Genomic DNA, 27,750 nt, shown 5'->3' on the forward strand with positions numbered 1-27,750 from the left:
CAGATCAAATGTATGGGTTCTAAATAATAACGTTACAAAAAAAACGGAGCATGGGACAGCAAATCACCCCATTTGCTAAGAGAAGAAGTTAGGGGTGCAAACCGGCAGTGGGCAGAGGGCCTGCTAGAAACTGACCTCCTATTCAGGTATATTCTTGAATGCAGATGTTGTGTGGTTGTCTCATCTCCCGGATGCTGTTTGGGTTCCTCTTGCTCTGGGTTTCTTTTTGTTTTGAGGAGACTGAGGGGTAAAGAATTAAAAATGAGGAGGGACTGAGTGAGTTCAGCCTGGTCAAATCAAGAGAAGATGAGGTAGTATAGAAATGACTGTGCCCCCTGCCCCCGGGCTCCTGTATGGCTCAGTGAATTAAGCCTCTGCCTTGGGCTCGGGTCATGATCCCAGTGTCCTGGGATCAGGCTCTCTGCTCAGCAGGGAGCCTGTTTCCCCCTCTCTCGCTGCCTGCCTCTCTGCCTATACTTGTGATCTCTATCAAATAAATAAATAAAATCTTGAAAAAGAGAAAGAACTGACACCCCAAGCCCCTTAAGAACAAAGACCTGAAACCAGGGGATCCTGAGAAGAAACAATGTTGCCAAGTGCAAAGCCCATCCTGAGCCTTTCCACACTTCCCCAGCAGAAGCCACTACTGGGGCACAAGGCTGCAAGCAGAATAACTCCTCGGGAAGTGATGGGTAAATTGAGGAAAGTCTGACAGTGATTGTCACGGTATACAGTAAGCAAGAAAAAACATAACAGCATACTGGGACTCATTGCCATTTTATTTTTTATTTTCTTCTCTTTAGAGCAGAGAACACAGCAGAATTGCTACCCCTTTCATTGAAGAGAGGGTTGCTTGTGAAATGGGTCTCTGTAGTTAGTGGGATTAAAAATAACTCGAGGCCCAGCCGTGCAGCCTCTGGTTACCATTTATGACTCACTTGCTTCAGTTTTGTTGTGCGCGCCTTTGTGAAGAAACAACCATATTTTTAAAGAACATTTCCATAAAGGATTTTTTTCCCTTTGTGGGAGAGGAGCCGAAGCTGGGAGAACGAGAGGGGCAGAGAAGAAATCAGGGACCTACTTTCATGTTATTTGCAAATGAATTAAAATCTTTTCCTCTCAAAATCCTTCAGATTTTGTTGAAGTCTGTAGGATGGGGAAGCTGACTGTGCTCATACCATGTCCTGCATCTGTCTGGTCGTGACACCCAAGAGGCAGGCCTGAGTCCCACAGCCTCCACAACTGGGCAGGTCTGGCTATCCCCGTGGACTTGGAGCAGAGGGCCTGTCTGTGCCCAGCTAGGGTTTCCCCTTTCAGAGGAGATGGCACTTGCCGTGGAGACTCCTGTCCCATCAGAGAGTCTGCTGGATTCCAGCAACTTGTTGCCTCTGCAAGAAGGGCATTGACTGACTATTTTTGGAGATGGAACTATTTATTTCCTCCTCTCTGAGTGCTGCTGAATGGATATGATCCAAGTACCAGACCAAGTCTCCTAGTATTCTAGTTAGGGCCTCCCCTCCCCTAGAGCTGGACACGCAGCTGAATGTGCTGGCTGCAGAAACTAGTGAGTGCTCCAGATCTCACAGTGCCTGGGCCAAAATCAGTAAACATACCATAATATATTTTTTAAATTCATAAAGCCCGAAAGAAACACCCAGTGAGAGAAAAATAATATCCAAAAACTTGTTACGACCAAACTGTTCTAGAAACAGCAAACCACCTAGGTGACAAGTACTACATGCTCAGTGTTTTCTGGAAGGGGAAAGACATCTTAAGTGTAGGGATAGCTTTCTTTATTGTCATTCACACGTTGATGTTAGAGGCAAAGCCGGGATTACACATGCATTTCACTTTCTGACCCAAAAGGCATTTTGACTAATTAAAATATTAAAACCTCTAGTAGGGGGGCTGCTTTCACAGGCTGAATTTTCTTGGCTGACTTTTAGGGGAGAGGGTAGAAACAACTTGCTGCAGTGTAACTGGGAAGCATCCCATATCCCTCAGCTGTGTTAGGGGGATACTGGGGCTGAATGCTGGGCCTCGTGGATGAAGTACATAAGTCACCCAGTTAGGAAGCCCCCTTCTGTCCTGTGTTCATGGTGGACATCCTTTTGAATCCAGAAGCCTCTGTTTACTCAAAGAGCCCCAAGACAAATGATCTGATTCTTCTCACTTGATAATAGTTTCTGAAGACAGTATATACCTTCATCACAGGCTTCTGCTTTTTAATTTATTAGCAACCATTTAGGGAGTATCTAATATGACGTGAGCTGTGCTGGGCTTGGTAAAAAGTTAAAATCCGTGTGTTCGCATTTCATAAAAATGTATGCAGATTTTTAAGTGGATATTTTCAAAAGCCTATTTTATGCACAGAATTTAAAATGATGCAAATCACCCCACATTTTAAAAGTCTGTCAAGAGCCACATAATTTGAAAGCTGGCAGGCTGAATGTATTTTAGCGGCATGACTCGGTTCCTGCACATTGGCACCGGTGTGCCCGGGCAAGATGCCCTAGCCGGCGTCGGCAGTGGCCGTGGCTCCCACGCTCCTTTCCTCCCACTAAGATTTGGCAGACAACTTTTGTGACCCCGACACTGTCATTCTGGGACCACTTGGGTGTGCAAGCTGAACATGGCCTGAAGCCCTTGAGGTTCAGTCTGTATTTTAGCTTTCACAGGTTTTAGGCATATTCAGCCACACTGGCTTCGGAAATCTTCTATGTCCAAACATTCCATTAGAAGTTAAAATATCTTTGCATCTTATGTTAAAAAATAAAATTCAACTTTAAATTTTAAAGATCTCATTGGCTTTCTTCAATGATTCATGAATTGAACAACATCCTCTCTAGCAGATAGAAAGTGATGTAGGAAAGATGTTAGGGTTTGAAGTCGACGGCCAAGAAAGAATTCTTGAGACATCTTTGTGCAAAGGTGATTTTATTAAAGCACGGGGACAGGACCCGTGGGCAGAAGGAGCTGCAGTGGGGTTGTGAGGAGTGGCCCATTATATACTTTCCAGTTATGAGGGCGTTAGGGATAGTGTAAGCCTCTAAGGAATTGTGGAAGCAAGCTTTCCAGAACTATAAAGGGTCTAGCGATTGTAGGGAAAATGTCATTTGTTATTCTCTAACAAAACCTTAGTCAGGAAACCCTTCAGATGTATATTGGTGGACCATATGCTTGGGGGAATGATTGCCAAAACTTATCTTGGGGGGGTTTAGAGATAAAGGAAGTTTCCAAAGAAATTTTTATACATGAATTTTATACATTTTTATACTTATAGGATCCTGGGTGGGGGGTGGGGGTCATGGTTTTGGGCTAGGATTGCCCTTTGACCTTAGCAAAGTATTAACTTTGAAGTAGTTGAGTCCCTAGAGGAATGTTACCCTGCCTATTTTAAGAACTTGTCAGGGGGGATCTAGGTAGTAAGGAAATTTAATAATTTTTTTTCTGCCTTTGTTTCCCATATCAGAGAGGAGTTCCAAGGAACTGTACAAAGTAGATTTTTCAGGCAGAAGGGGACAGGGACAAGCAAAGAATGGGTTGTTTTGGTCACCTTTGTTTGGGGGATGGCAGGGATCCAGCAGTCAGATTACCTCACAATGCTCACCAGGAAATTCCAGACTGACTGGCTGAGATTACATTCCTGGGAGGGGCTGAAACTACAGCTAGGCTAGGTATTAAGTCTGGGTTTGCTGATGTGGGGCTGAGCACATACAACTCTGTTTTGAGCCTGTCTCTTTTATAATATTTGTAACAGTAACGTAATCCCTAACATATATTGAACACTTATCATGTCCCAGGAGCTGTTGTAATGCTGACAATTCAGTGGGATGTATTATGATTACCCTCCTTCAAACACCTTGATATATGGAGGCTAAGTCACTCAGCAACTGCGTAGGCACCGGGACTCATGAGTAGGCGAGCTGGTGTGGACCCTACCCTTCCCCCATTGCCACAGTCCTCTGACACAAGACCCATCCTAGCATTCTCTCAGCCAGACATGAGGATCTCACCCCAAAATCATCAGCTTTGGAAGTAGTTGGACCTGGTAAATGATACAAAAAAAGGCAAGACAAACCACCACAAAATGCTCTCCAAAATCCATTCCCTCTTTCCTGTTACTGCTAGAAAATTAGTCTTCCATGGTGTTAACTTTGAAAAATGGATATCCCTCCACAGGGCATCAATCCTGACCTCAAGGAACTTACAGTCAAATTTAGAGTAGCCCTTACCCTTTAATGGATGGTTCGGATATGCTGGGGACCACACTGTGTCCTCATTCGCATTCTCCTTCCCCTCCCGCCAGCTCTAGATGGTACATGTTCTTGACTCCAGTCCCACCTTCGAGTTGGCAGACTGGTTATTCCAAATTCCTGCTCTCAGACTCCCTCCCTAACCTAATTTCATGTCTTTCTGAGCCCAAATACTCACCTTTCAGGCTTCCCATCTCATTTTATAGAGTTAATAATAGTGTAAATACTATTTGTGCTTGGGATGTAACTAGTTCTGGCAGTCATTCCCCAAAACATGAGGTTGTAGGTAAACAGACAAGAGTCTTTATACCCATGAGAACTCAAAGCCAGGCAGGGGACTATTCACCCAGCACACTGGCATCAGACCTTTCCTGCCTGCCATGGGAGGACTCACTTTGTCATATAGAACTTATTCTCCATTAAGTTCTGTCCATCCTTCGAGAAACCTGGCTTTCACCTCCCTTCAAGCAGATAGTTTGATTTAAATAGGAACACAGTTAACTGAATTCAAAAACTAGAGACAGCATAAAGCCTTGTGTGTTTAAGCAGGCAGCACACAGCTCAAGGTCCCCACCTGAGCTGAAGGCCACCTTGTTCATTGAATTGACCCACAGGCCCCATATTCGAGGGCCCGGAGTCCTGAGAAGTAGGGTACTGAGGACCCCCAGTGCTGTTCGGTGCTGGTATAAGCACACCTTAGACAGATTTCCAGGTGGACCCCTTGGCATTCAAGGAAGTGTAATTCTGCTTCCAGAATTACAGTGTGGAAAATGTTCTTGCTGGGGAGCACAGTCGTTCTTTGACAATTTTAATGCCTTTGGCCTTTATTTGTACATCACAGAAATCTATTCACCGTCCCTTCACATCTCTGTACTTCCAAAACATAAGACTCGTTAACGGTGTCCTTTTAGAGTCCTATACAATTCGGAAACAGTACGTGATTGGTTTACCCAGGACATGGGTTTGAGATACAGATGTGATTTTTTTTTTTGTTTTTACGTCCACGTTATTTCAGCAAAAAATAACCAAAAAGCGATTCATTTTCAGAATAAAGACTCAGGTCTGACTCCCTCTGAGCAGATAGGGTTAACTCCTCATTGCCCAGGAGAGCCCTGGGAGGTCTTGACTCTGCGGCCTTGACCTCAGACACTAGGGACACTTCTGCCCCCTGGGTCATCAGGGCTGGTTTTGTACATGCTCCTTGTCCAACCTGACACCTTCATTAAGGAACAGTCACATCTGTAAACATGCTGGCTTTTCCGAGAAGATGTGAAGTTCTGCTTCCAAACCATCAGCTCTGCATACTGTTGGCTGATCTACACGGAGGGAGATAACCTATTTACATACTAAAAAGGTCAGTGTTGGACAATCAGCATTTAGAGATGAATTTGCTGCTGCTTGCAACTGGAGCATAAGAATTTGGGAGAAGGCCGCAATTTTGCTGTCTCTCTATCTGTGCAGACAGCAAGCATCAGTAAATATGCAGGATGTCTGCACCCAGCACTCAGGGTGGTGATGAATGGGCTTCATCCTGGTTTGGAACCTCTGATTACGAGCGTGCCGGTGACCGTGCGACCATGCCAGGTGCAGGTCAGCCTAACCTACTGAAAACTATACAGAAATATTTGCATAATAGCTTTTCAGGCTCTGTTAGTAAAACATAAACCATCATAATAGAGTTTAAATTATGTGGCTACTGCTTCCTTGTCATTTGCACTGGGAAAGGTAGACTTCTAGAAGGCTCAAAACAATTTTTTATGGTCTTTTCTTCTCAAAGTATTTTAGAATAGCAATTGCTTTATTTTGTTCATGTGTGTTGAAAGCATCTTAAAAAAATGACAGTACAAAGGCATGAGTTGGGTTTTCTCTGAAATCTTTGTAATGTTTTTGTTCCTTATCCATTTATACATTCAAAGCAAAATAACTAGGGAATTAAATTCAGATCTCTGGCTCCATCTCAATGTTGGGATATAACTTAAGAGTCAAGTCACTCTGGAGGGTGGAAAACCAGTTCCGTATGCCCAGGGACAAGTAAGAGGCAGGAGGGAGGCATTACCCCTTAGTGAGAGCAGCCAATCCTGAGCCAGCAAGTAGCCACTGCCCTCCAGGTCTTAGAACCAGAGCTCATTCAGAGCTCTTGCTCTGAAAAGAGTATCCATTTAAGAGTTCCAATGTCGGGACAGTCACATCTCAGCTGCAGCTGCTTCCTGCAAGTCCTGGGAGGTCATCATGTCTCGGTGGGAACTAGCTCAGCAGCTGCCACCCACATTCCCAAAGAGACCCTGTGCTGCATTCCACATCAGTGTCCCCCAGGGGACCTGTGAAGCCAGATGTGGACCTGAACTCATTGTGCCTTTGGAGGCATATGAAGCAGCTTCAAGGAAGAAGTTGTCCTTTGTGGCCACTCATGTCCCAGATGGGTCGGTGGGCCAATCTGCTTAACAGCCACGTTCTCAAGGCTCTGTGCTTCCTCTGACCTCTGATCTGGAGGGAGAAAAGCCAGTGGCAGTGACAGGCTAGCTCTTGGTTGGCATCAAACAATGTCTCCCAGAGATTATTTGACCTTGCTTCGCAAATAGCCGGAGTCATCCTGGGCCTTATATAACATCTGTTTCTCCTGACAGTTGCTTTGAAACAGAACAGTGGCGTGTCCTGTGCTTGGGGATGCCTCCTGGCAGCGATGCCAAGGGACTGGAACACCAGGGTCCCTGCTGAGTGTGCACCTGTCCTATCCTGGCCCCTGGGAAGAGGGGCTGACCTAGGTGTTACTCCCTAATTGGCCCCATGCGTGTGTTTGACCCACCCTGTCTCTCTTCCAGAATACTCGGCTGAGCAGACACAGCAGGCGCTGCACCAGTCCATCTTCATGTCCTCAGTGTCGGCGCACCCCTTCCGGGACCTTCCCCTCGGCAGGGAGCAGCACTGCAAGCTCCTCCCGGGCGTGGCCAACATCCAGGCCAGCGAGGTGGCCCGATGGACAGTGGATGAGGTGAGCGGGGCAGCTCTGGGGCGCTGGAAGGACTGGGCCCAGCTGCGGGGAATTTTTCTTAGGCACAAAATCCATGGCATCAAATTTTAGATCCACACATTAGGGAGAAGGACAGGCTGATTTTGAGGGAAATAGGACAGCCCAGTTGGTTTTGGCCCCCAATGCCCACTGGTACCCCAGAACCACCTCTGCTCTCTGTCACCATCGGCCCAGCACCACTTTCGGTAGAGCAGCCCAAGCCTCTGGTCCCACGTCACAGATTCACTCTGGGGAAGCACACGTGTGTAAGCATCTTAAACTTGCCTCCAGGCAGCCCCTGCCCTAAGCAGCATCTTGTCTGAGGAGCACCTCCCCGGGGTGGGGGTGGGGGGTTGTTTCTGCAGGGCTCCAGAGGACAAACTGCTTCTCATTACGACGCGGCTCTGGGCCGGGTTTGTCCACTTGAAGCCACAGATGAACAGTTCACCTTAGGTTTGTCTTTAAAGTGAATCAGAGTGCAACACAGCATAAGATGCTGAACCCATGGGAAAATGGATCGAACTTTAATACCACCATGCCTTACAGTGTTGGTTTTTAATAAGGACCAGGTAAGTCCCATTATTTGCTCTAATGCTATAGAAATGCTGCATATATAAAGCAGTTTTCTTTTAAGGAATACACTCTTGGACATTTCTTTTGATAAAGGTATTATTTCCACTAGTCAGGCCTTAATTAATTTTTTTAAATGAAGGAAAACCCTGGGTCACTGAGAGGACAGGTAACAGCGGAGCTGGAGTTAAATTAGTCACAAAATGTTCATTGAGCACTTTTCGCAGTCAGCTTGACTTCATGTTGGTTCAGGCCTTCCTTTCCAGCCTGGGACCAGGAGCAGGTGACAAAGGCCATGCTGAGCTGGAGGTTCGGGGCAAGCCTGCTCTGTCCCCCTCTTCGCCGGCCCCTCACAGAATCTGCCTGGTGGATCGCCCTGCCCAGCCCTCCTTGCCCAGAGCAACAAGGGCTGACACCCTTCCGTCAGCACACCCCGCGGCTCCACCTCTCCTTGCACTCTGTCCAAGTGCCCCCGGAGTCCTGGTCACGGAGCCTTGGCTGAATATACCCGTGGTGATGAAATGTGATCCCAGGTCTGTCCCTGCCCCTCGCTGAGGAATTCTGACCAGTCTACAGAGCATGAAGTGGCTTCATGACCAAGCCAACTGAACTAAGTCCTGATGTGTCTGTAGTCCAGTCATGTGCGGCTTTGGCCTTTGAACAGCAGGCACATTATGGGGAGCTCAGGGGCAAGTCATTTGTTCCTGACTTTCAAACCATTCACTCAAGGTTCTGCTAACTTTTAAGTTAGACTGACAGTGGCTTCTCTTCCCTTGCATCATCACCATCATGCTTAGAAAGATGTCTTGGGGGAGGCAGCCACCTGAATTCAGCCGCAGCCCTCTGTGCACAGAGCAGCTGAGTCCTGAGAGTGGATGGACAAGGTAGAGACACAGACCTCTGGGGGTGTCTCTGCCTACCTGCACAGAATCCCAAGCTCCCCAGACAAAGTCCTTGGCATGCCTTAGGACCTGCATGGGCAGTCCTTTCTGCCTTTCCAGCCCTACCTCCCACCATGCCCCCCATGGGCTTCCCACCCTGGGCTAAAGTCCCTGCATGGGGTCCTCACACTGGCACAGTTGCTACCCCGGCCTCAGGTGGCCCTTCCTGCTCTGCCAACGACCAGTTCTGGCCATTAGCACGACACTCCCCTCTGGCAGAAGCCTCTCGGTGCTCCCATCTCCTCAGAGAGTCTTCCGTCACTGACCTACACTCGCTCATCTGCCCCTCACCAGATGAGGAGAGACCTTATTTCACTCACTTGGCATGTATCTGGAGAACTACTCTCTGCACCTGGCACTTAGTAGATAACCCAGGAATGTTTGTTGAATGATGTTGCGTGACAAGGGCATCATGGACACGTCCAAGCAGAGCAAAGAAGGGCGGCCATTCCAGTCAAAGGGAAAAATAGAAGGTCATCTGGAAGTGGGTATGGTGGATACACGGATGGCAGATGTCTGGCACATCTCTTACTAACGTTGATAATGACAATGAACATTGTTAATATACTGAGAGTAAGGCAAGCACTCTTTTGTTTTGCCCTTTTTACAGTTAGGGAAGTCAAGGCACCTAGAGACTAAGCCAGCACCCCACAGGGCCCCACAGGCAGAGCCACGCACCCTGGGGCACAGACAGAAGTGCCCCAGGATGGGAAAGGTGCACCGGGTGTGAGGCTGGACACCGGCGTGCGTGTCCATCAGCCGGCAGCACGAGCCACGTGAGGCGCTCACAGAAAGTCTCCTGTGCAAATGGTGCTTCGAGGGGAGGAGAGTGACACCGTCTGTGGAGGAGTACATGTGAGAGGAGGCAGAGGGCGGGGACCAGCGGGGGAGCACTGCCACATTCCCGGTGTGGAGTCATCCAGGTCTGTGCTGGGCGCTGCCAGAAGAACCCCCCGAAGTCGAGGTCGGCAGCCGTCTTCAAGCTGAAAGAACACAACACAGTGAAACAGCTCAGACACTGAAGATGAAGAGCAGAAATGAGCCAAACATGACTCCATGCGCAGTCTCAGCACCACGCAGTTTGGGACCCAGGGCGATGCTATACGAGCAAGAGCATGCATCTGGAAGAAAGGGGAACTAGTGGTGCCACCAAACAGAATGAAACTTTGGAGGAAAGAGCCCAGTTTGGGGCCAGGAGGAGAAGATGGTGAATTTCCTGTGGGACATCTTGAGGGAGAGGGCCCTGCAGATGATGTCGCAGCAGTGAATGCACAACACCTGTTCCCAGGGCAGAAATACCGCCTGGGATGTCACTAATGGATGGAGGAGCTGAGTGAGCCTTCACCAAGGACACGGCTGTCCAAGGAGAGCTGCTGAGGACAGAGAGGGGACCACAGTTGGAGAGAGAGTCCACAACAGAGATGTGTCAGCAGGAGGCAGGTGGCAAGTGTCCCATTCAGCAGGGCACAGGCCAGATGTAGCACAGGGCTCCTGGCTGGGGCTGCGGAACTAGATTTCCACGGATTTGGAAAAAATGTGGAAAATGTGTGTATTTCTTGCCTTAAGAGAAGGGCCAGGCCTTTTATTAATGTCTCAAGAGGACCATCATCCAAAAAAAGCAGAACCTCTGTTTTAGGAGCATTAAGCAGTGACAAGGAAGTGTAGGGGGCTTCTGATTTGATGAGTCCCAAGCCTGGCACTGCAGGAAATCGAGGGCTTGGGGGTGATGAAAGATAGTGGTGATCATGCTGCAGATCTCCATGGGTCGAGGAGGTGCTCACTGTGGGGGACACTGAGTGCACCATTAAGGACTATTAGGCAGCAAGGTCACAGTCCCTGAGTTCTGTGTAGTGGATACACATGGAACCTCAGCCCTTTATTGCTGAAAGAGGCCTTAGAATATTCTAGATTATAAATAAGAACATCATCCCTGAGGCTGTCTTCATAAGCAACCCTGTCGTGATGCTTCCATAACCATGACTTCCTTCAAGGATGCATTCCAGAGAAAGTGTGGCTTATTCCCTCAAGTTAATATATCATAGTCTTGAAGTCTCCCTATCTAGATGCTCTTGAGAACAAGGAGCATTTCCTAAATTTCTTTCTGTATTCTCACACTCTTGTGGCACATTTCTTGGAACCAACATAGGCCCCTCAAGAATCTTGGATGGGATGAGACTATGGGCTTTGTGGTGACTCTGTTTGTATCTTTGAAGATAAGGCAGCCCTCAGATGGGGGTTTGCTTAGGGGGCATTCCAGTGAGTACCAACAATAGAGTTTGTGACTATTTTAGATGTCATATTAAAAATGGGACTAGGGCAGCAAGGATTTGAAAAGGCTGTGCAGGACAAGAGGAGACCAAGGTGGTTGCTGTTCTTCTGTGTTTTGTTCTCATTAGGCAAAGTATTGGAGAGGAGCCACAAGAGCCCAAGACAGGATACATTGAAAATGGACTTGTGCGTCCTTGCATTAAGTGCCATTCAGGGAGACTCAAGGCAGGAGTCTGTCTGCAGCCAAAGATGAAGAGCAAAAACGTTGCCTTTTGTCTACTCTCCTGGCCTGGGAGGGAGACCTGCTCTCTGCATTCTGTTACTTGGGAAGAAAAGCCTGCTCAGGGCCATCCTAAACTTGCCCAGAGCATGGGAGCTGGCTTCTCACTCTTTTAGGCTAATTCGATTGGAGCAGTGATTTTCAAAGCACAGGTAGGCTGTGAAGTCGATGTTGTGGTTCTAGAGTGAAAGACATGATGAAAGGAAAGACCGTATCTGTAGTAAGGGTGATTATTTTGCGAAACCTTTGTTAGAAATGTGTGGGTGTGGGCAAACACTCCAGTCGTGGTCAGGGTGAAGTGTATTTCGTACCCTGGGCCATGGAAATGTTCTGTAAAAGAGTGTAAGCACTACAGAGTAGGAACTAACTATATCTCTTTATGTCATTATAGTAGAGTATCTTGCCCAGAGTAGGTGTGTGAGAAATGTGTGATTGAATCAACGGGGAGGTGGATTTTATCTGGTACCCTCCCACAGGTGTGCACGGGCATGTGGTACCCTCCTGCCAGGTGTGCACAGGCACATGGTACCTACCAGGTGTGTGGGCACATGGTACCCTCCTGCAGGTATGCACAGGCATGTGGTACCCTCCCACCAGGTGTGTATGGGCGCGTGAGGACAGGAGGCTGCGGGTTGTATGTTAGAGCCACAGGTGTGGCTCATGTATGCTCAGGGCACATATGGGTGCTTTTACTCCTTATGATCAGAAATCCTTTTTAAAGCAGCACGTATAAATTGCCAGAGCCTCAACCAAGTTCTCCCCAAATGTCCATTAACTTTAAAAGATGGCAGCTGCTTTAAAAGCAATCTTTACACAGGAGGGAGTGTTTTGAAAAATTCAGGATACTGCTAACTAAGCATAGCAGCCTTATACAAGTGGGCCCTTAAGAAAGGGCAGATAACAAATTCCACTGTTAAAAAATGAGACCCAGGCTGGAAACATAGTCCCCAGTGGACTTGGAGCCAGGGCAATCAGGCACACAGCTCCAGGCTCAGCAAGATCGAGAACACCACCGTTCGGAAAGATTTAAGGGCACAGCAACCCCATGGAAGCAAACAGGCCTGCTGAGCTCCGAGAGGATGCCAGGAAAAGTAGGTCGCTGGGGGAAGTAAGTTGGGAAAAGTAATGGGCTCATTCAAGAGTTGGCACAGGGTCATTGTTCTTAGTCTTTCCAAAGTGCTGTGTCATCCCCAGGATTAACCTCCTCAGTGGTTTTCCAAGACAAAGCTGGGGCTTTTGCTGTGGGACACCCCACTCCTGAGAACTCAGGGAACCGGGCATCAGGCAGCCTCCACACCAGCTGTGCTGCTGGGAGCCAAGGCAGAAGTTGGCCGCCCCCAGACCCCAACAAAGGTGCCATCACCTGAGACCAGCAGACACATCCACATATCCATCTTGGGTGCGGGCAAACAGATGGTAGCTTCCTGCTTCCTAGAGCTCATGCCCATCTGAACAGTTCACATTTACCACAGACTTGGAGAGATAAACAGATTTTTTTTAAAGATTTTTTATTTATTTATTTGACAGGCAGAGATTACAAGTAGGCAGAGAGGCAAGCAGAGAGAGAGGAGGAAGCAGACTCCTTGCTGAGCGAAGAGCCCGATGTGGGGCTTGATCCCCGGACTCTGGGATCATGATCCGAGCCAAAGGCAGAGGCCTTAACCCACTGAGCCACCCAGGCGCCCCAGATAAACAGATTTTTAAGAGGAGGAAGAAAGGCAAGCTTTCTGATAGTACTACTCTATGCTATGTTCGAGCTCACCACTTTCCATTTAAAATATTTAGCAAAATGGGCTTTCTATTAAACCTCAAAATATAATTTATTCTTACACAGAATAAATACTAACAATACTGAATAATGAGACTGAATAATGATCAAGGCCTTTAGATATTTTTAAATTCTGGTCAGAAAAGTCAACCTCAGTAGATTCCATGGAACTTGTTTTTGACTTTGGAAAAGGACAGACTGAATAGACCCAGAACCTTTTTCCAAAGAAGCAGAAGATTTCCGGCCAGTGGTTCAGCAATGGAGATGAGGCTTGCTGTCTGAGGGAGGTGGGACAGGGAGGGGCTGCGCCTGGGGCCCTGCTGGGGGCCACCCGACTCCCCAGTGATGCTTCACTTCCGCTCTGACAGGTTCATTATTCCTGTTAAAAATCCTGTCTACCTCCACATGGACAGTGACTCGTTGGCTAACAGGAGAGGAAATGTGGTTCTTTCCTGTGTGCCCAGAAAAGGATATTTTAACCCAGCAGACCATCAAAGCAACACACACCACTTTTGCTGCAAATGGAAGTTTCTGAAATGTGTATTTTAAAAAGACTCTCTCCTAAAGCTCTTCTCCTTGTGGGGAATCCGGGCTCCTCGTTTCTGGCTTGGCTTTCCCACAGGAGCTGATTGAGCTATGACAAAATGTATGTCTTCTGCTAATTCCTAGTCCTGCTTTTTTTACTTCTAATTTTCCTGCTGTGACATTCAGCCTCTTGTCCTGTGAAAGAGCCATCTCAGGAAAACCTGCCTGTAGAGCAGTGGCTTTGGACCAGGAAGACATGCGCAACAACTGGACACGTTTTTGGTTGTCACAACAGGGGGGTGAGGGTGCAAGTGGCACATGGCAAATGGAGGCCAGTGTGGCTGCAAAACAGACTGCGACACCCAGGATGCCCCGCGGCAAAGAGTGCTCAGCCCACGCCAGTCAGTAGCGCCCGACACGCCAGCCCTCCAGCAGTTCTCTTGGGCTCTGCTCTGATTCCTTTTGTCCCACACCCAGCCTGTGGGCAGGTCTCAGGATTGGACTTGCAGTGCCTCCTGCCTCCAGCTCTGAGCTCTGCCCCATGCAGTGTCCAGGCCCTGGGGCCCCCCACCAGACAGCTGCAGGTGTCTCCTAGTGACGTCCTACCCGGTACCCCCCGACGCTGCTAGATCACCTCTCAAGCTCTTTCGTGCCGCGTTCTCAGGACTGCCTGCACGTGAGCATCACCTGGGGTGTCTAGAAATGCATGCCCAGCACATGGACCAGATCCAGCCTCGTGACTTCGGCGTCCCTGTGGCCTGAGCCTCACTGTCATACCTGTGTAAAGCTGTTGAGGGGATTCCAGGGTGCGGCCAAGAGAGAGAACAGCCCCTCCAGGGCTTCTTGCTGCCCATACCAGGAAACCACATGGCGACCCCCTCACCCCCGTCTTTTTCCACAGCTCCCCTTCTGCTCCACAGTTCTAGCCACACGGGACTCCTCCATGCCGATGCCGTATGTGTCATGCGTCCTGCTTATGGCTTTGCCCAGACGCTCTGTGCTGAGAAGGTCTCCACTCGCCAACCCCCCAAATCGCCCCCAGTGGAAACATGTCACCCAACAGTGCCTGTCTCAGCCTCCATCTCCCTTGTGATCGCTTTCCTGGGTTCCCGTCTGAAATGCCATCTATCCCTGCTAGAAGCCCATAGTCTTTTCGCCTCTTCTAGGACTTAGCACATCTGAGAGCATGTATCAGTGTGATGAGTAAGGCAGCCTTACGTGCCATTTTCCCTTTATCCTCCTACCTCTGATCAAACCATAAACGCGTTGGAAGTTCCCACCTGACCTGCTCACGGGTCCCGCTTCCCAGCGCCCAGCAGGGGCCTCGCCCAGCAGGAGCTGAGGAGGGGGTGGGGGGGTCCCTGGCCAGAGAGCAGCCTCGGGAGCAAGGGGACAGCACCCCCCTCCTAGTGTCCCAGGCCTTAGAAGCTCTCTGGAGCTCCTGCTGTCACCCGCCCCAGTTACGTGTCTCCACAACTTGACCAACAGTGTTCCCACGCCTTCCTCAGCTCCATGATTTCAGCCACCTGAAAAGAGCAAATCAGGTACCTCATCAGAAGAGCACCAGGCACTTGGGCGAAGCCCCTCGAAGCACTAATGCCTCCCAGGTGCTCCCAGGCTCAAGGATGCCTTTGTGTGGTTTGGGAAGATTTTCTTTTTTCTTTCTTTTTTTTTTTTTTAAATTCTCATCATCCTGCACTTTGGAAGGATGACTGTAATGACTCATGATAAACAGACTTGCAGCATCCGAGGTGAGGAAAGCAAACACCGACATGCTGACAGCCCCTAAAAAGTAGTTCTGGAATCCTCGTATCCAATATAGCTGTGAATCAGGGGTGTGCATGCAGGGGGCAGGGTCCGGGTTCGCGCTGCGGATGTTGGTTCTTGGCCGCTTTGGAATCCGGAGATCAGCCGAGGCCGCAGGGCTCTCTTCTGCCAAGTGTGGGGAGGGTGAGTGTCCGCTGTCCTCTCCCTGCAGGGAGCCGGGGACTCCCAGGCCTCTTGGATCGTAGAACATGTTGATACCAGGGCCTGCACTCCCTGCCTTCCCGGGGGCCTTCTCCTTCAGAGAGGGGGGAGAAGGTTCGCGTGCTCCCTGCTCAGCTGGCACAAGACACAGCGCGTGAAGACAGTTGCTCTTAAAAACATCATCTCCCAGGTTTTGTCATTGCTGCCTCCTGGGTTGCCTTTCCTCTGTGCCGCAGCCATGCCGGACCTTGCCAAAAGGGGCCGGACTCCCCTTGTCATTGGTCTTTGAGAGTACGCTTTATCACATTTGTTCACTCGGCTCCCTAGAAGCATCGCTGGGACACTCATGGCTTCCTGCTCTTCCAGCCAGGTGGTGCTCTGGTCTCTCTAATTAGAAGGAACCTGGGCCTTGTGTGTGGCTGGGGAGGGAGGCGGGGAAAGAGTAGGAAATGAAGCTACAGAGGTGATTCTCCAGAACTCCTGGTCTGGAGGCTGTAACCCTGAGTTGCAGAACCATCCCTGGCACTTCCCGGCCATGCGTGACCTTCAGAGAGTCATTGAGCCTCCTTGGGCTTCAGCTTGATTGTCACTGGTGAGGGAATTTGGTCAGCAGAGGTCCCTGGAGTCCCTGTGAGACTCAGATGGGGCCTCAGAGTCACTGAAGGGCCAGGTGCCCAGTCCTTTTCTCCGGCAATCACTGTGGAGACTGCTACTCTTGGGCCATGCCCTCCTACCTTCCCTAACTCCACAGGGAGGACATGAGGATCAGATGAGAGAAGATTCCAGAATGCTGGCACGGCATCCATGGAGACTGTCATTGCCATCACAACAGTAACCCTGTGTAGGTCATCTGGGCAGTAAGAGGCCAGAAGAGACTGGGGCTGGGCTGATTGTTGAGCTGGCACAGGCTAATGGGCCTTGATAGTTCCTATTTCAGTCCCCAAGAGTTTGAGGGATTTGCAATATATTTTACTCAAATGTTGAGTTACTACAACCCAAGAAATTATTTCAGGTGTGTGTTGTAAATCAGGCTTTTCATCTTGCACCGTAGGTGGCTGAATTTGTACAGTCTCTCCTGGGCTGCGAGGAACATGCCAAGTGCTTCAAGAAAGAGGTAAGAAATGCAAAAATTATATGTCTTTCCATAGTCTGGTCCCTGAAGAGCTTTGTTTTCATTGACTTGAGCATAACTGAGAGCAGCTGGTGGGCCACAGAGAGGGCTTGGGGAGGGACAGAGCCCAGCAGGGCAGTCGGGCCCCGAAGGGTCAGCCTCTGTCCTTGTCCTGCCTGTGCTGAACTCTGCGTTGTCACAAAACATTCTGGTGCCTGGCGCATGGGGCCTGCTCGAGAAATAAACTCTTTGGGGGAAGAATAAATGAACACGTCAGGCAACCCTTATGGGTGCTGTCCCGGCTCTGCTGTGATGACTTCAGGCTTCACTGTGGGCAGGAGGGGTCCTGCAAGGAGCCTGTGCCCAGGGAGGAGAGGGAATTTGTCTACCCCAGGGTGACAGTGGGACCGTCCTGTGTGTCCCTGCTCTATACCTGCTTCAATAGGAATACAGAGAAGCCAAAGAGCCCTTCTGTGGGGTTTCTGTTTCCTACTCCATGTTAGTTGGGAATGTCTCAAACTGCTTAATATTTGTCCTGGGATTAGTAACCATAGCCCTAGGGGCCCCAGAAGAGACTGGATCAGCTATAGAGTAATAGTGAAAATATGGTGGTTCCTGTTTATTGTGGACTTGCCTGTGCTGGGCCATGCTGAGCACTTTACAGTTGTTGTCCTGGGTCCTCCAATAAGCAGTGAGGAGGCTAGTGCATAGCAGGAAGAAGGCAGCAGATTCCAGTCTCTGTTCATGATGACTCCATCACCATTGCTCTAGAAGTCTGTAAGAAAACTCTTCCTAGAGCCACCAGTGTGTAGCACACACCCTCCCGCTCCAGCGGTCGGGACATGCTTGGTTCAGGGAAAGTACTCTTGGAGTCTGGGGTCCTGGGATCCTCAGAACCCAACAAGTCCTGCACCTCCAGGTAACTCAGCATCAGGGTCACTCAGGTAGCTGTTTGGGTAGCTGCCGGTTGAGACATGACGTTCACCTGCTTTCACCTGAGCCCAGCACTGCTCAGAAGTAGCTAGCCTGGCCTCACACATTTGAGCTGCTCTCAGCTTCAAGCAGTGCCCAAGACCCACCTTGTCCACAGGTGTCTGTAGGTCAGGTGGCTCCAGCGTGGCTCTTATGACCAGCAGTTCCCTGGTGGACAGAACACTGACCCTGTCTAATGCCTCTGTAAAACACAGACTTCCAAGAGGGGACTTTAAAGCTTGGGGTTAGCGTGTTTCAGCACCTTAGAAAGTTCTCCAGGTTTTCCGTTCCCCAAATGGACAATTCTTCAACAGACATTATCATAAATGCACAAGAAGGTTTTGGGTTTGTTTTTGTTTTGTTTTGTTTTTTACCTTTTTTCACTAATATATAATGTATTATTTGCCCCAGGGGTACAGGTCTGTGAATCGCCAGGTTTCACCCTTCACAGCACTCACCATAGCACATACCCTCCCCAATGTTCATAACCCAACCACCCTCTCCCTAACCCCCTTCCCCCAGCAACCCTGTTTGTTTTGTGAGCTTTAAGAGTCTCTTATGGTTTGTCTCCTTCCTGATCCCAGCTTGTTTCATTTTTTCCTCCCCTACTCCCGACAACCCTCCGCCCTGCTTCTCAAATTCCTTATATCAGAAAGAGCATATGATAATTGTCTTTCTCTGATCGACTTATTTCACTCAGCATAATACCCTCTAGTTCCATGCACATCATTGCAAATGACAAGATTTTATTTCTTTTGATGGCTGCATAGTATTCCATTGTATATATATATATCACATCTTCTTTATCCATTCATCTGTTGATGAACATCTAGGTTCTTTCCATAGTTTGGCTATTGTGGACATTGCGGCTATAAACATTCAGGTGTACATGCCCCGTCTGATCACTACATTTGTATCTTTAGGGTAAATACCCAGTTTTGCGATTGCTGGGTCATAGGGTAGCTCTATTTTCAACTTTTTGAGGAACCTCCATGCTGTTTTCCAGTGGCTGCACCATCTTGCATTCCCACCAATAGTGTAACAGGGTTCCCCTTTCTCCACATCCTCGCCAACATCACAGGAAGCTTTTTACAACTTTCTTAACACTTTAAAACTTTAACTTTCCACTTTAATTTAGACTTAATTTCAAAACTTGGGTCCATGGGGGATGCTTATGTCTCAGTGAGTCATTGACATGAAGGGTCTGTACCAATTCAAAAAGGTTCAGGGAAGGAGGGTTACCATAGAAAACCCTTTCATCCTGTCTTCTTGGTTCTAGAATCAGCAATCTTTCTGAGACAGTCTGCTTAAATAGGTGATGTGGGTGTAGGACACATATACGGTCCCTGGGACTCAAACTGAGAGCAGAGTGGGGCTTTTAGAAGCTGTGGAAATGGCCTATTTGGTAGTCCATCCCCATCCTGTGAGTCTCAGGGAAGCTACCACATGTCAGACCACCATGTTTTAAAAGTTAGTAAATAAGGGGTGCCGGGTGGCTCAGTCGGTAAAGCAACCAATTCTTGATTTCTACTTGGGTCATGATCTCAGGGTCGTGAGATTGAGCCCCACATGGGTATCTGCAATCAGTGGGGAGTCTATCTGTCCTTCTCCCTCTTCTGCCCCTCCCCCTTCTGCACACACACTCTCTCTCAAATAAATATTTTCAAAAGTTAATAAAACATTTATTTTGTATATATTTCTGCTCATAATGGCATTTATCATTTTAAAAATTTCAATGCATGTCAGTTAAAAAGAGAAAATAAAAATGAAACCACTATCCCACAAGCCAAATCTGACTTCACTTAATTTTTGGTATAAAGACTTTAAATATCTTCATTATATGTACATATATATGTGGTCACACATGTTTAATGTAATGGAATGAAAAAGATCTTTCTATATCATGTCATATTCTGTTGCTTAACAAAATAAAAAATTAGAAAAATTTGCCAAATCATTGTTTCATCAAGATGTGAATTTCAGTGACTGCCTCATACCCCAACCTAGACGACACCATAATCCTGCTATATTTGAAATCCTGGACTGTTTTCAATATTTCACTATTACAAATAACACTAGAATGGATGCATTGCACTTTGTTCTCTTGGGAAAAATTCCTGGAGATTTACTTGGTGGATGAAAGTAGGGTTTTTTTTTTTTTTAAGGTTCATAATACAAATTCAGGCAAAGATTTTTTTTTTAAAGATTTCATTTATTTATTTGACAGACAGAGATCACAAGTAGGCAGAGAGGCAGGCAGAGAGAGAGAGAGAGAGAGGGAAGCAGGCTTCCTGCGGAGCAGAGAGCCCGATGCGGGGCTCGATCCCAGGACCCTGAGATCATGACCCGAGCCGAAGGCAGCAGCCCAAACCACGGAGCCACCCAGGCGCCCCCAGGCAAAGATTTTTTAAACATAACAGAAATTTCCCCTGTATGTTGAGTTCATATTTAACCGAGTCCTGGGTAAAAGCACGCGGTGGCTCAGCGGTCAGAGCTGGGTGGGAGAGGGTGCCATCTTTCCCTGTAGTAGGAGAGCTCTGCAGGGAGGCGGACACCATTCAGTGTCCATCCCCACCCCCCAACCCCTGCCATGAGTCCCCAGAAGTCGCCAGAGGGTAAACAGTATGTGTTTATTTACTCGCAGCAGATCGATGGCAAAGCCTTCCTGCTTTTGACACAAACAGACATCGTCAAGGTGATGAAGATCAAACTGGGTCCAGCACTGAAGATTTATAATTCTATCCTCATGTTCAGGAATTCCCAGGACCTCACTGAAGAAGACTCTCTCTCAGGCCAAGAAGCCAGAGGATAAACACACCACCTGAATGGCCATGGCACCAGGACCTTGTTCTTGCAGCAATAAAACTGGCCCACATTAATTTGATTTGAACGTCCCCATGGTCATATCCATATTTAATTTGGACTTTGAAAGCAGCTGTGGTTTCGATGTGTAGAGGGTATGATGACTGATCCAGGGCCAAGGATGCAGGGGCCCGTGTATGGTTTGGGGACATCTTTATCTTCGGCGGTGTCCTTCCAGCTCTGATGCGTTGCAACAAACAGACCAAAGAAGCCCACACATACACCTTCAGTTTTTCTCCTTCACCATTAACCATTTTTCAAGCATAAAACTCTAAAGCAGTGAAATAGTAGAAAAACAGCATTCATAAATACATTGTTCATGTTTTCACCAGAACATCTGAACTTGGCTCAGATTTGCCATCTGGATGCAGTGAGTCTAGGAGATAGAGGCCTGGTGCTTTAGAAAGACTTCATGTGGGATTTTTAAGTACTTTACTCAGGAAAGTGCGAATCTTTAAAAAAATAATAATAAGCACATATTTTCATGATTCATTAATTCTCCTTTTTGTTCCATTAAGTATTTCTTGTTTGTGCTCCCAGTGACTCAAAGAGCACTTGGGGAACAGTCAGCCTGGGCAGGTAGCAGAAGCTGGCCAGACCCTCCCAAGGACCCCCTCACACACAGCAGTGCCTGGTGGCCATCTGCATGAACATGGGGGACCCTTGTTCTGCTACTGAGGCGGGCCCAAGGGCCAGCCACCCACTCGCACCACTGAGGCAACCTCAGGAGAATAGGTAGCTGGCCCCGCTCTCCCTCTGAGCAGGTGTGATGAGGAGCCGTCGTGTTACATCTTCATAGAGACAAACCATTAAAAGGGAAGTTCTCTGAAGTAGGGAGCTGGGTGGCTATGATTTGTTTGAACGATTCTGATTTCTTATCAGACCTTATTTGTTTTGTGTAAGTGACTATATCTGACACTTAAGAGGAATCAATCCTACAATTTTGAAAGACAATCCCCTTTTTTATACCCACAAAGTTACCCAGGCCCCCATGGAAGTGGAGAGCCCTTGTTTTGAGAGGAGGGAGGTTGTGGGGGGAGAAAACAAACAGACCTCACCCATTTGCTTCATTAAGAATCTTATGGTTGAAGAAAATTGATTCAGCTTGGAGAGATTCTCAAACTGTAGGTCACTGAAGCAAAACAATTCTTCTCTAGGAGGTGTGCGTGTATTTCATTTTTTTTTTTTTTTAGATCTTCACCTAAATGGAATTTTAATATATTATTGGTTCATGTAAATTTTTGTTTTCTGTGTTTTGTTTGCTGTTTTCTGGTTGTTGTTTTTTTTTTTAGACTGCCATGTACAATTTAATTCCTGCTTCTGCTGTGTTAAAATTTTAATATATTTTAAATGATAATAAACAGATAAAATAAAACCCCTACCTCTATGCCTTAATGAATATGTTGTTATAACCTGTTCCCACACCACAACCTGAAGTCTTTTTTCTCAACCTCAGAAGAACAGAGCATTGTGTGTGTTAGCCGGCAGAGAAGACAGCCTCGTTTGAGAATCTGAGATATGTTTCCTTAGGGAACTTAGGGAAGCAGATCCAGCTGTTAATAAGTTCAGAAATTAGGGGCACCTGGGTGGTTCAGTTGGTTAAAGCATATGACTCTTGATCTCAGCTCAGGTCTTGATCTCAGGGTCGTGAGTTCCAGCCCTGAGTTAGGCTCCATGTTGGATGTGGAGCCTACTTTAAAAAAAAAAAAAAAAACTTGAGAAATTAAAATGGAGATTTTTAAATTAAAAAGACCCTCACAATTGCTCATTGTATAGGCTCCATGGAAGACCTGAGGTGCCTGTTTTGTATATTTAAACTTGTCATTTCAACAGAAGGATCTAGAACAGACCAGACAAACTTGGATAAATTGGGGTTAAAGTGTTGTGTTCCTAGAAGACAGTGTGATCAGATGGAGCTTAATCTGGTATCTAGCCACCTGTTGGACACCCCAACTTGTCACCCAACATCTTCACCTTGCCATACTGGAATGGCACCTCAGATGGTCCCGTCCTTGCTTCCTCACCTGGGTAACTACCGTCATCAGTGAATCTCCCTGACTCAGGAAACCAAAACATCCGACTCTGTCCATCTCTCTTACACATTCTCCTACAGCATGACCTCACTGAAGGTGGAGACTGACGGGGTGCAGGTGAGCTCCTGACGGCTCCCTGCTGGTCCACACACTGCCGGCTTCCACACCTCACCCCCCCTTCCTCTTCAGTCCCAGCACTTCCCTCATGCTGCCCTCCTGTGCTGGACCTCCCCTGAGCTCCTTTCTTCCTCCCAACTCACCCTCCTAGTGGGGCTCTTAGCCGGCCATAGGCTGATTCCTCTACCCTAGGTGTTGTCTCCCTGTTAGCCCTGCCTGGGAAGACCAACTGCAGCCCACCTCCCCATCATATGGCTCCTCACTTGCCGTCCTCACCACATGCTTGCTTACCCCACTAGTCCAGTACTACTACTCTGTGGGGACAGAGGCTTGCCCCTCACTTCCTCCCAGCACTTGATGTCGTACCTGGCACTTAATCCGCCCATAGTAAGGGATTCTTGGTCTTCGTGAATGAGGCAAGCCCATCAAAGTCAACTTCAGATCCCAGTTCTGTCAATTCCTAAAGAGGCACCACTTATCTATAAAAAGAAAAGAAGACCCACCCTGAGGAATTTTTTAACATCAGATCTTGTGGATGTGTGGATGTGAATGTAGCCCACACAACATACCTAAAGGGCCGGACACCCAATAGAGACCATTCACTATAAGTCAGGAAAAGAGCAGCAACAGCCATTCAGTTCTCGATCATTCTTCCAGGAATCCCCACACATATACTGCTGAAGTTTGCATCAACCCTAAGGACCCCAAAAGGCCCGCTCTTCTCAAGGTGGTTATCTGCTAGGGGGCTCAGAAGCACAGGGAGCGGGCTCCGGGATGATCTCCACACTACCACGCCCCACTTTGACCCCCACCTCTTCCTTCCCCTCACCCCATGCTCTCCAGACAGGCTGGAAACCTGACAAGTTGAAATCTTTCTCCCAGGAGGAGCCCCCCCTCAGGAGCAAGACAGCATCCAGAAATGCCCCAGATGGTTTGAAGGCTTCGGCTGCCCCCCAGATACCACACTTAGTCTCTTACTGTCCTTTTTCCCAATTCCCACCTGGAAGATATGTGAGTTGGGGACAAAGCAAAACATTGCCAGTAGGACTTCAAGAAATACAAACTTCTGGGTTATTAGAAAGAGTGCCCCTGAAGGGCCATTTGTACGACACATCATGGGGCTGGAAATTAGATCATTAGCAAGGATACTTAGGGAGCTTAGGACCTCTGAGACCATGGTCTTTGAATGCCTTTAATTTTGGATTCTTTTTCACAGAAATAAAATTCTCTACTTCCAACAACCCACAGTCCTCCCAAGAAAAAAATCTCTCCTTAATCATCTCTGAACGACTCTTTTCTCCTGGCCTATGATTAGATTCTGACCTTGGTTAACTCAAGTCCTAAACAGATTCCAAGATTTATGAAAGACGGACCCCTGTTAACCCCAGGCTCTGAGTTGTGACCTCTTACCCTTGTGAAGGCTGACCTGAACATCCCTGGCACTTCTTGGTGGAATTCTCTTTGTCTGTGGAATCTCCTTCTGTTGAGTGAGGGTTGGAGGCAGGAAAGTGTCAGGGAAAGTACTTGGGCTTCAGACTGAAGTCCGGCTTGAATCCTGACTCCTGAGCCCACTCCAGAAACTTTTCTTCACCATCCAGCAAATGACCAACTGGCCGCAGTACTCATTCCTTTTGAAATACTGAGTTTCCACTGCATTACATTTTTTTTCTTATCATTTTAAAGAACACGCCATTTGTCTCTGCAACTCTCGGCACTGAAAAATACATTCTTGAATATGAAGTGTTCCTATGAATATATTCTTAATATTCAAGAACACATTCTTCATGAATACTTTTTCTTGTAAGTTCTTAACAACTTACTCTCCTTATAAATATATTCATGAAAAATATATTTGTTAATAGACTCTTGAATATTCAGAATCCTTATAAATAAATTCTTATGAATAAATATATTAATGAATAATATATTCATAAAAACTCTTCCTTCAAAAAAATATATTCTGGCTATCCTCGCCCGGTCTCTGTCCCTCCTCCCCCACCCGTCCGTATGTAGCTGCAGCAGAAGCCGGGGACAGCCGCAGTCCTGAGGAAGACAGCAGGAGCCAAGCAGCTAATGCTCAAGAGTTACACAGGGGACCTTGCTGACTGAGTGCTTGGTTCAATGACCCACCGCAACTTGATTTCTCAGGGAGATCACCTGCTCCCCAGTCTTTGCACCAGAGATCCCTTTCAGGCAGAGGATGGATTTCGAGTCCAGTGATCCAGTAAAACACAGTCCAGCCCCACTGCTGAGTGCCCAGTGCCCAAGTGCCCATACTGGGATGCACAGGCAAGTCCCAAGGGCCCTTCAGGGCCACAGTGAAGACTCAGTTCTTGAGTGATGTCAGCAGAGGACCACAGGCACATTGGATCAGGGCACGTCCCTTGGAGACCCCAGAACGTTGAGAGACAAAGCTGCAACCTCCCAATTTCTATTTGCCGAGAGTGGCCATGGGAATGATTCGGAGATGGAAAAAAGTCAGGGAAAGGGGTGCAGGGTTAAAAATAATAATAATAATAATAACAATTAAGAGCCACCATTAAGAAGAAAATGAAAAGCAAAAGTTGGGAGAAATGAGGCTTTCGTTTAGAAAATTTTCTTCAAATTGTTCTAAGTCATGAGATGAGACTCCTTGTGTCCTGTTTTGCCTATAAAACAATACCCATTGTTTGCCCCCCTCCGGGGGTTTCAATTTGAAATGAGATCATGTTCCCCTTGATGGAAGAATCTAGACATCAAGGTAAATCGATGCAGGGAGAACACAAATGCTCAAGAATCCCAGGTTAAACCCAGGCGTTCCCACAACAGGTATTTCACAGTTGTTGAATGGCGACTGATAGCAATTGTATTAAGTATTCCTGGGGACTGTTTAGAAATGCAGGACCCTGTATTTTACTGTGAGTCCTGGGGCCTCAAAGGCCTTTTAGGAAAAAAAAAAAAATATATATATATATATATATATGCACATACATATATTGAGAACTACTGCCTAGTATTAACTCAATTGCATTTAAAAAAATAAATAAATACAAAGTGTGTTTTCAGGGTCTCTTCCCAAAGAACCTGAGTTTCTTCGGCAGCTAGCTGTGAATGGGTAGAGCGTGTGTTGCTGATGCTTATGTGGACGGGGTTGTTTCTCTAGATACTGTTCCATGACTTGGGGTTAGGATTTGCTCTGACAGTTTGCTTCAGAAGGGAGTGGAGAATCTGTTGTGTATGGTTTCTTGTTTTTTTGTTTTCAAGAAGAAGCAATTCGAGTTTCATTTGGTCTGACCTCTCCAATAGAAAGAGTCAAACCAGTCAAAAATTAGTTTATTAAAGGAAAACTCACTCTGACAGGTCACTTGCTGTTGGTGATTGAATTTTTTTTCTTTTATTTTTCAGCCAATTTGCAAAGTTATCCTCCAGAACAACCAGCTTACTATTTCCCCCCCCTTTTTATTTATTTATTTTTTTAAGAATAGATTTGTTTTTCACATGCTATTGTTAGTATTAGTTTGAAATCTGCCCTTCCTTCACAGAGATTTACCTCAGTGCCTTTGGGCCTGAAAAGTTAAGTCTAAGAGGAGAAGAGACAGTATCGCAGATATACCTCCGTATTTTTCTTCAAATGAATCAGCAGACTCACCTGAACAGATGTCATCTTTGTCTGTTGTGGAAATGATTAAATTCATCTCATTCAATGAGTATTTACTGAGAGCCCACTATGTCCCAGGCACTACTGGCATTCAGAATGCATCTGCGGACAAATAAATAAAAATATCTGCTTTTGTGCACCTTAAATTGAAGGGAGGGTAGAGACAGACAAGCCACAAGCATAAAACTATGCAGACGAATAGGAGGGGAGCAAGGGGGAAAAGTCTAGGGTCTGGCAGAATGTAAATACAATCTTGCTGGGGCCCGGATCTTATACACAATATGGTCAGGGGATATGACGGGGCGAAATCCCCAGGCATTTAGGGATGCGAGTCATATGACACATACCTGCTCAGACCCAGGTGTTACTCAATTCTTTCTAAACCTTTGTTCTCACTCTGCTGTTGTAAACTTCAGAGATGGTCTCACATCTCCCCGCGGGACCTGGAACAATCCTCTGCACAGAGGTATCTCTCGGTACATTTTGCTAGCTGGCTGGCTCGAGAGTGTGACTATTATTTTGAGTACCAGTTTGATGCTAGCAATTAAGTCATCTGTTACCTGGAAATTTCTGGTCCTTTTTCTCCCCACTCAGATCCTACGTAGCAATTAATAAGAAGTAATCAACGACACTTATAATGTAATTAAGTGAAAACTGTCATCACGTAGGTGATTTTAAATACTACCAGGCTTTAAATACAGACTCATTAATTTTCGCTCAGTGGTGTTCTAATATTTATTATGCATACATAAGAATTTTAAATACGAATCTGTTTCCACATTGCTATGCTTGGTAATCCTGTCCCCTGAAAAAATTATCCCGCTAGTAATTCTCAAGCCCTCCCGTAGGGTAGCTCAGGTTAATAATGTGATTCACAAGAACAACACTGGACTACAAGGGACAAGAAACTGATGAAAGGTGTCAGATCAAAAGGTGGAAAGACTTGACACTTTCTGGGAGTCAACACTAAGTACCTTGAATAAGAGGTCCTGCTTTACAACTGTCTTCAGTGCCCCCACAGGGTGAATTTTTCAAATTTATCAGTTTGGTGCATGTTCATTTGAAAATTGATTAGCTTTTGAGGATGTACAATTTTGGAAAAGTGATTAGCTAGCTAGCTAGCTAGCTAGCCAATATCTATCTGTCTATCTATCAACCATCTCTAGGCAAGTTCTCTGTAACTCGAAAGCCTCTAACAGTTTGTCAAGATATGAACTTGGGGCAGGTTACTGTTTGTGAACTCTTCAGGAGAAGACTGAATTTGGCAAGTCCAGGTGACCTGAAGGGTCATTTGTAGCTCGTGATCACACTCAGCAGATTTCGGCGGACAGAAACTGATTTCACAATTCAATCTATAGTCTGTGCAGACAATTGGAATATTCTTTCTGCCCTCAGAAGAAAACAATAAAGAAATAAAGAACTCGCTGACTTAAAA

General features: G+C 47.0%; 1 protein-coding gene across 2 annotated transcripts in view; it reads left to right on the plus strand.

Moving 5' to 3' along the window:
• The window catches only part of L3MBTL4 (L3MBTL histone methyl-lysine binding protein 4), a 453,622-nt gene extending 431,735 nt beyond the window's left edge, over positions 1-21,887 (plus strand). For both annotated transcript variants that reach the window (XM_059409232.1, XM_059409233.1), the window contains 3 exons: positions 7,076-7,245; positions 16,635-16,697; positions 20,311-21,887. In XM_059409232.1, the coding sequence (XP_059265215.1) occupies positions 7,076-7,245; positions 16,635-16,697; positions 20,311-20,478 (401 nt within the window). In that variant the 3' untranslated portion in view covers positions 20,479-21,887. The remainder of the gene's footprint in view (positions 1-7,075; positions 7,246-16,634; positions 16,698-20,310) is intronic.
• Positions 21,888-27,750: the final 5,863 nt, after the last annotated feature.

The sequence above is a fragment of the Mustela nigripes genome, chromosome 8, assembly GCF_022355385.1.
Source record: "Mustela nigripes isolate SB6536 chromosome 8, MUSNIG.SB6536, whole genome shotgun sequence".
Lineage (NCBI taxonomy): Eukaryota > Metazoa > Chordata > Mammalia > Carnivora > Mustelidae > Mustela > Mustela nigripes.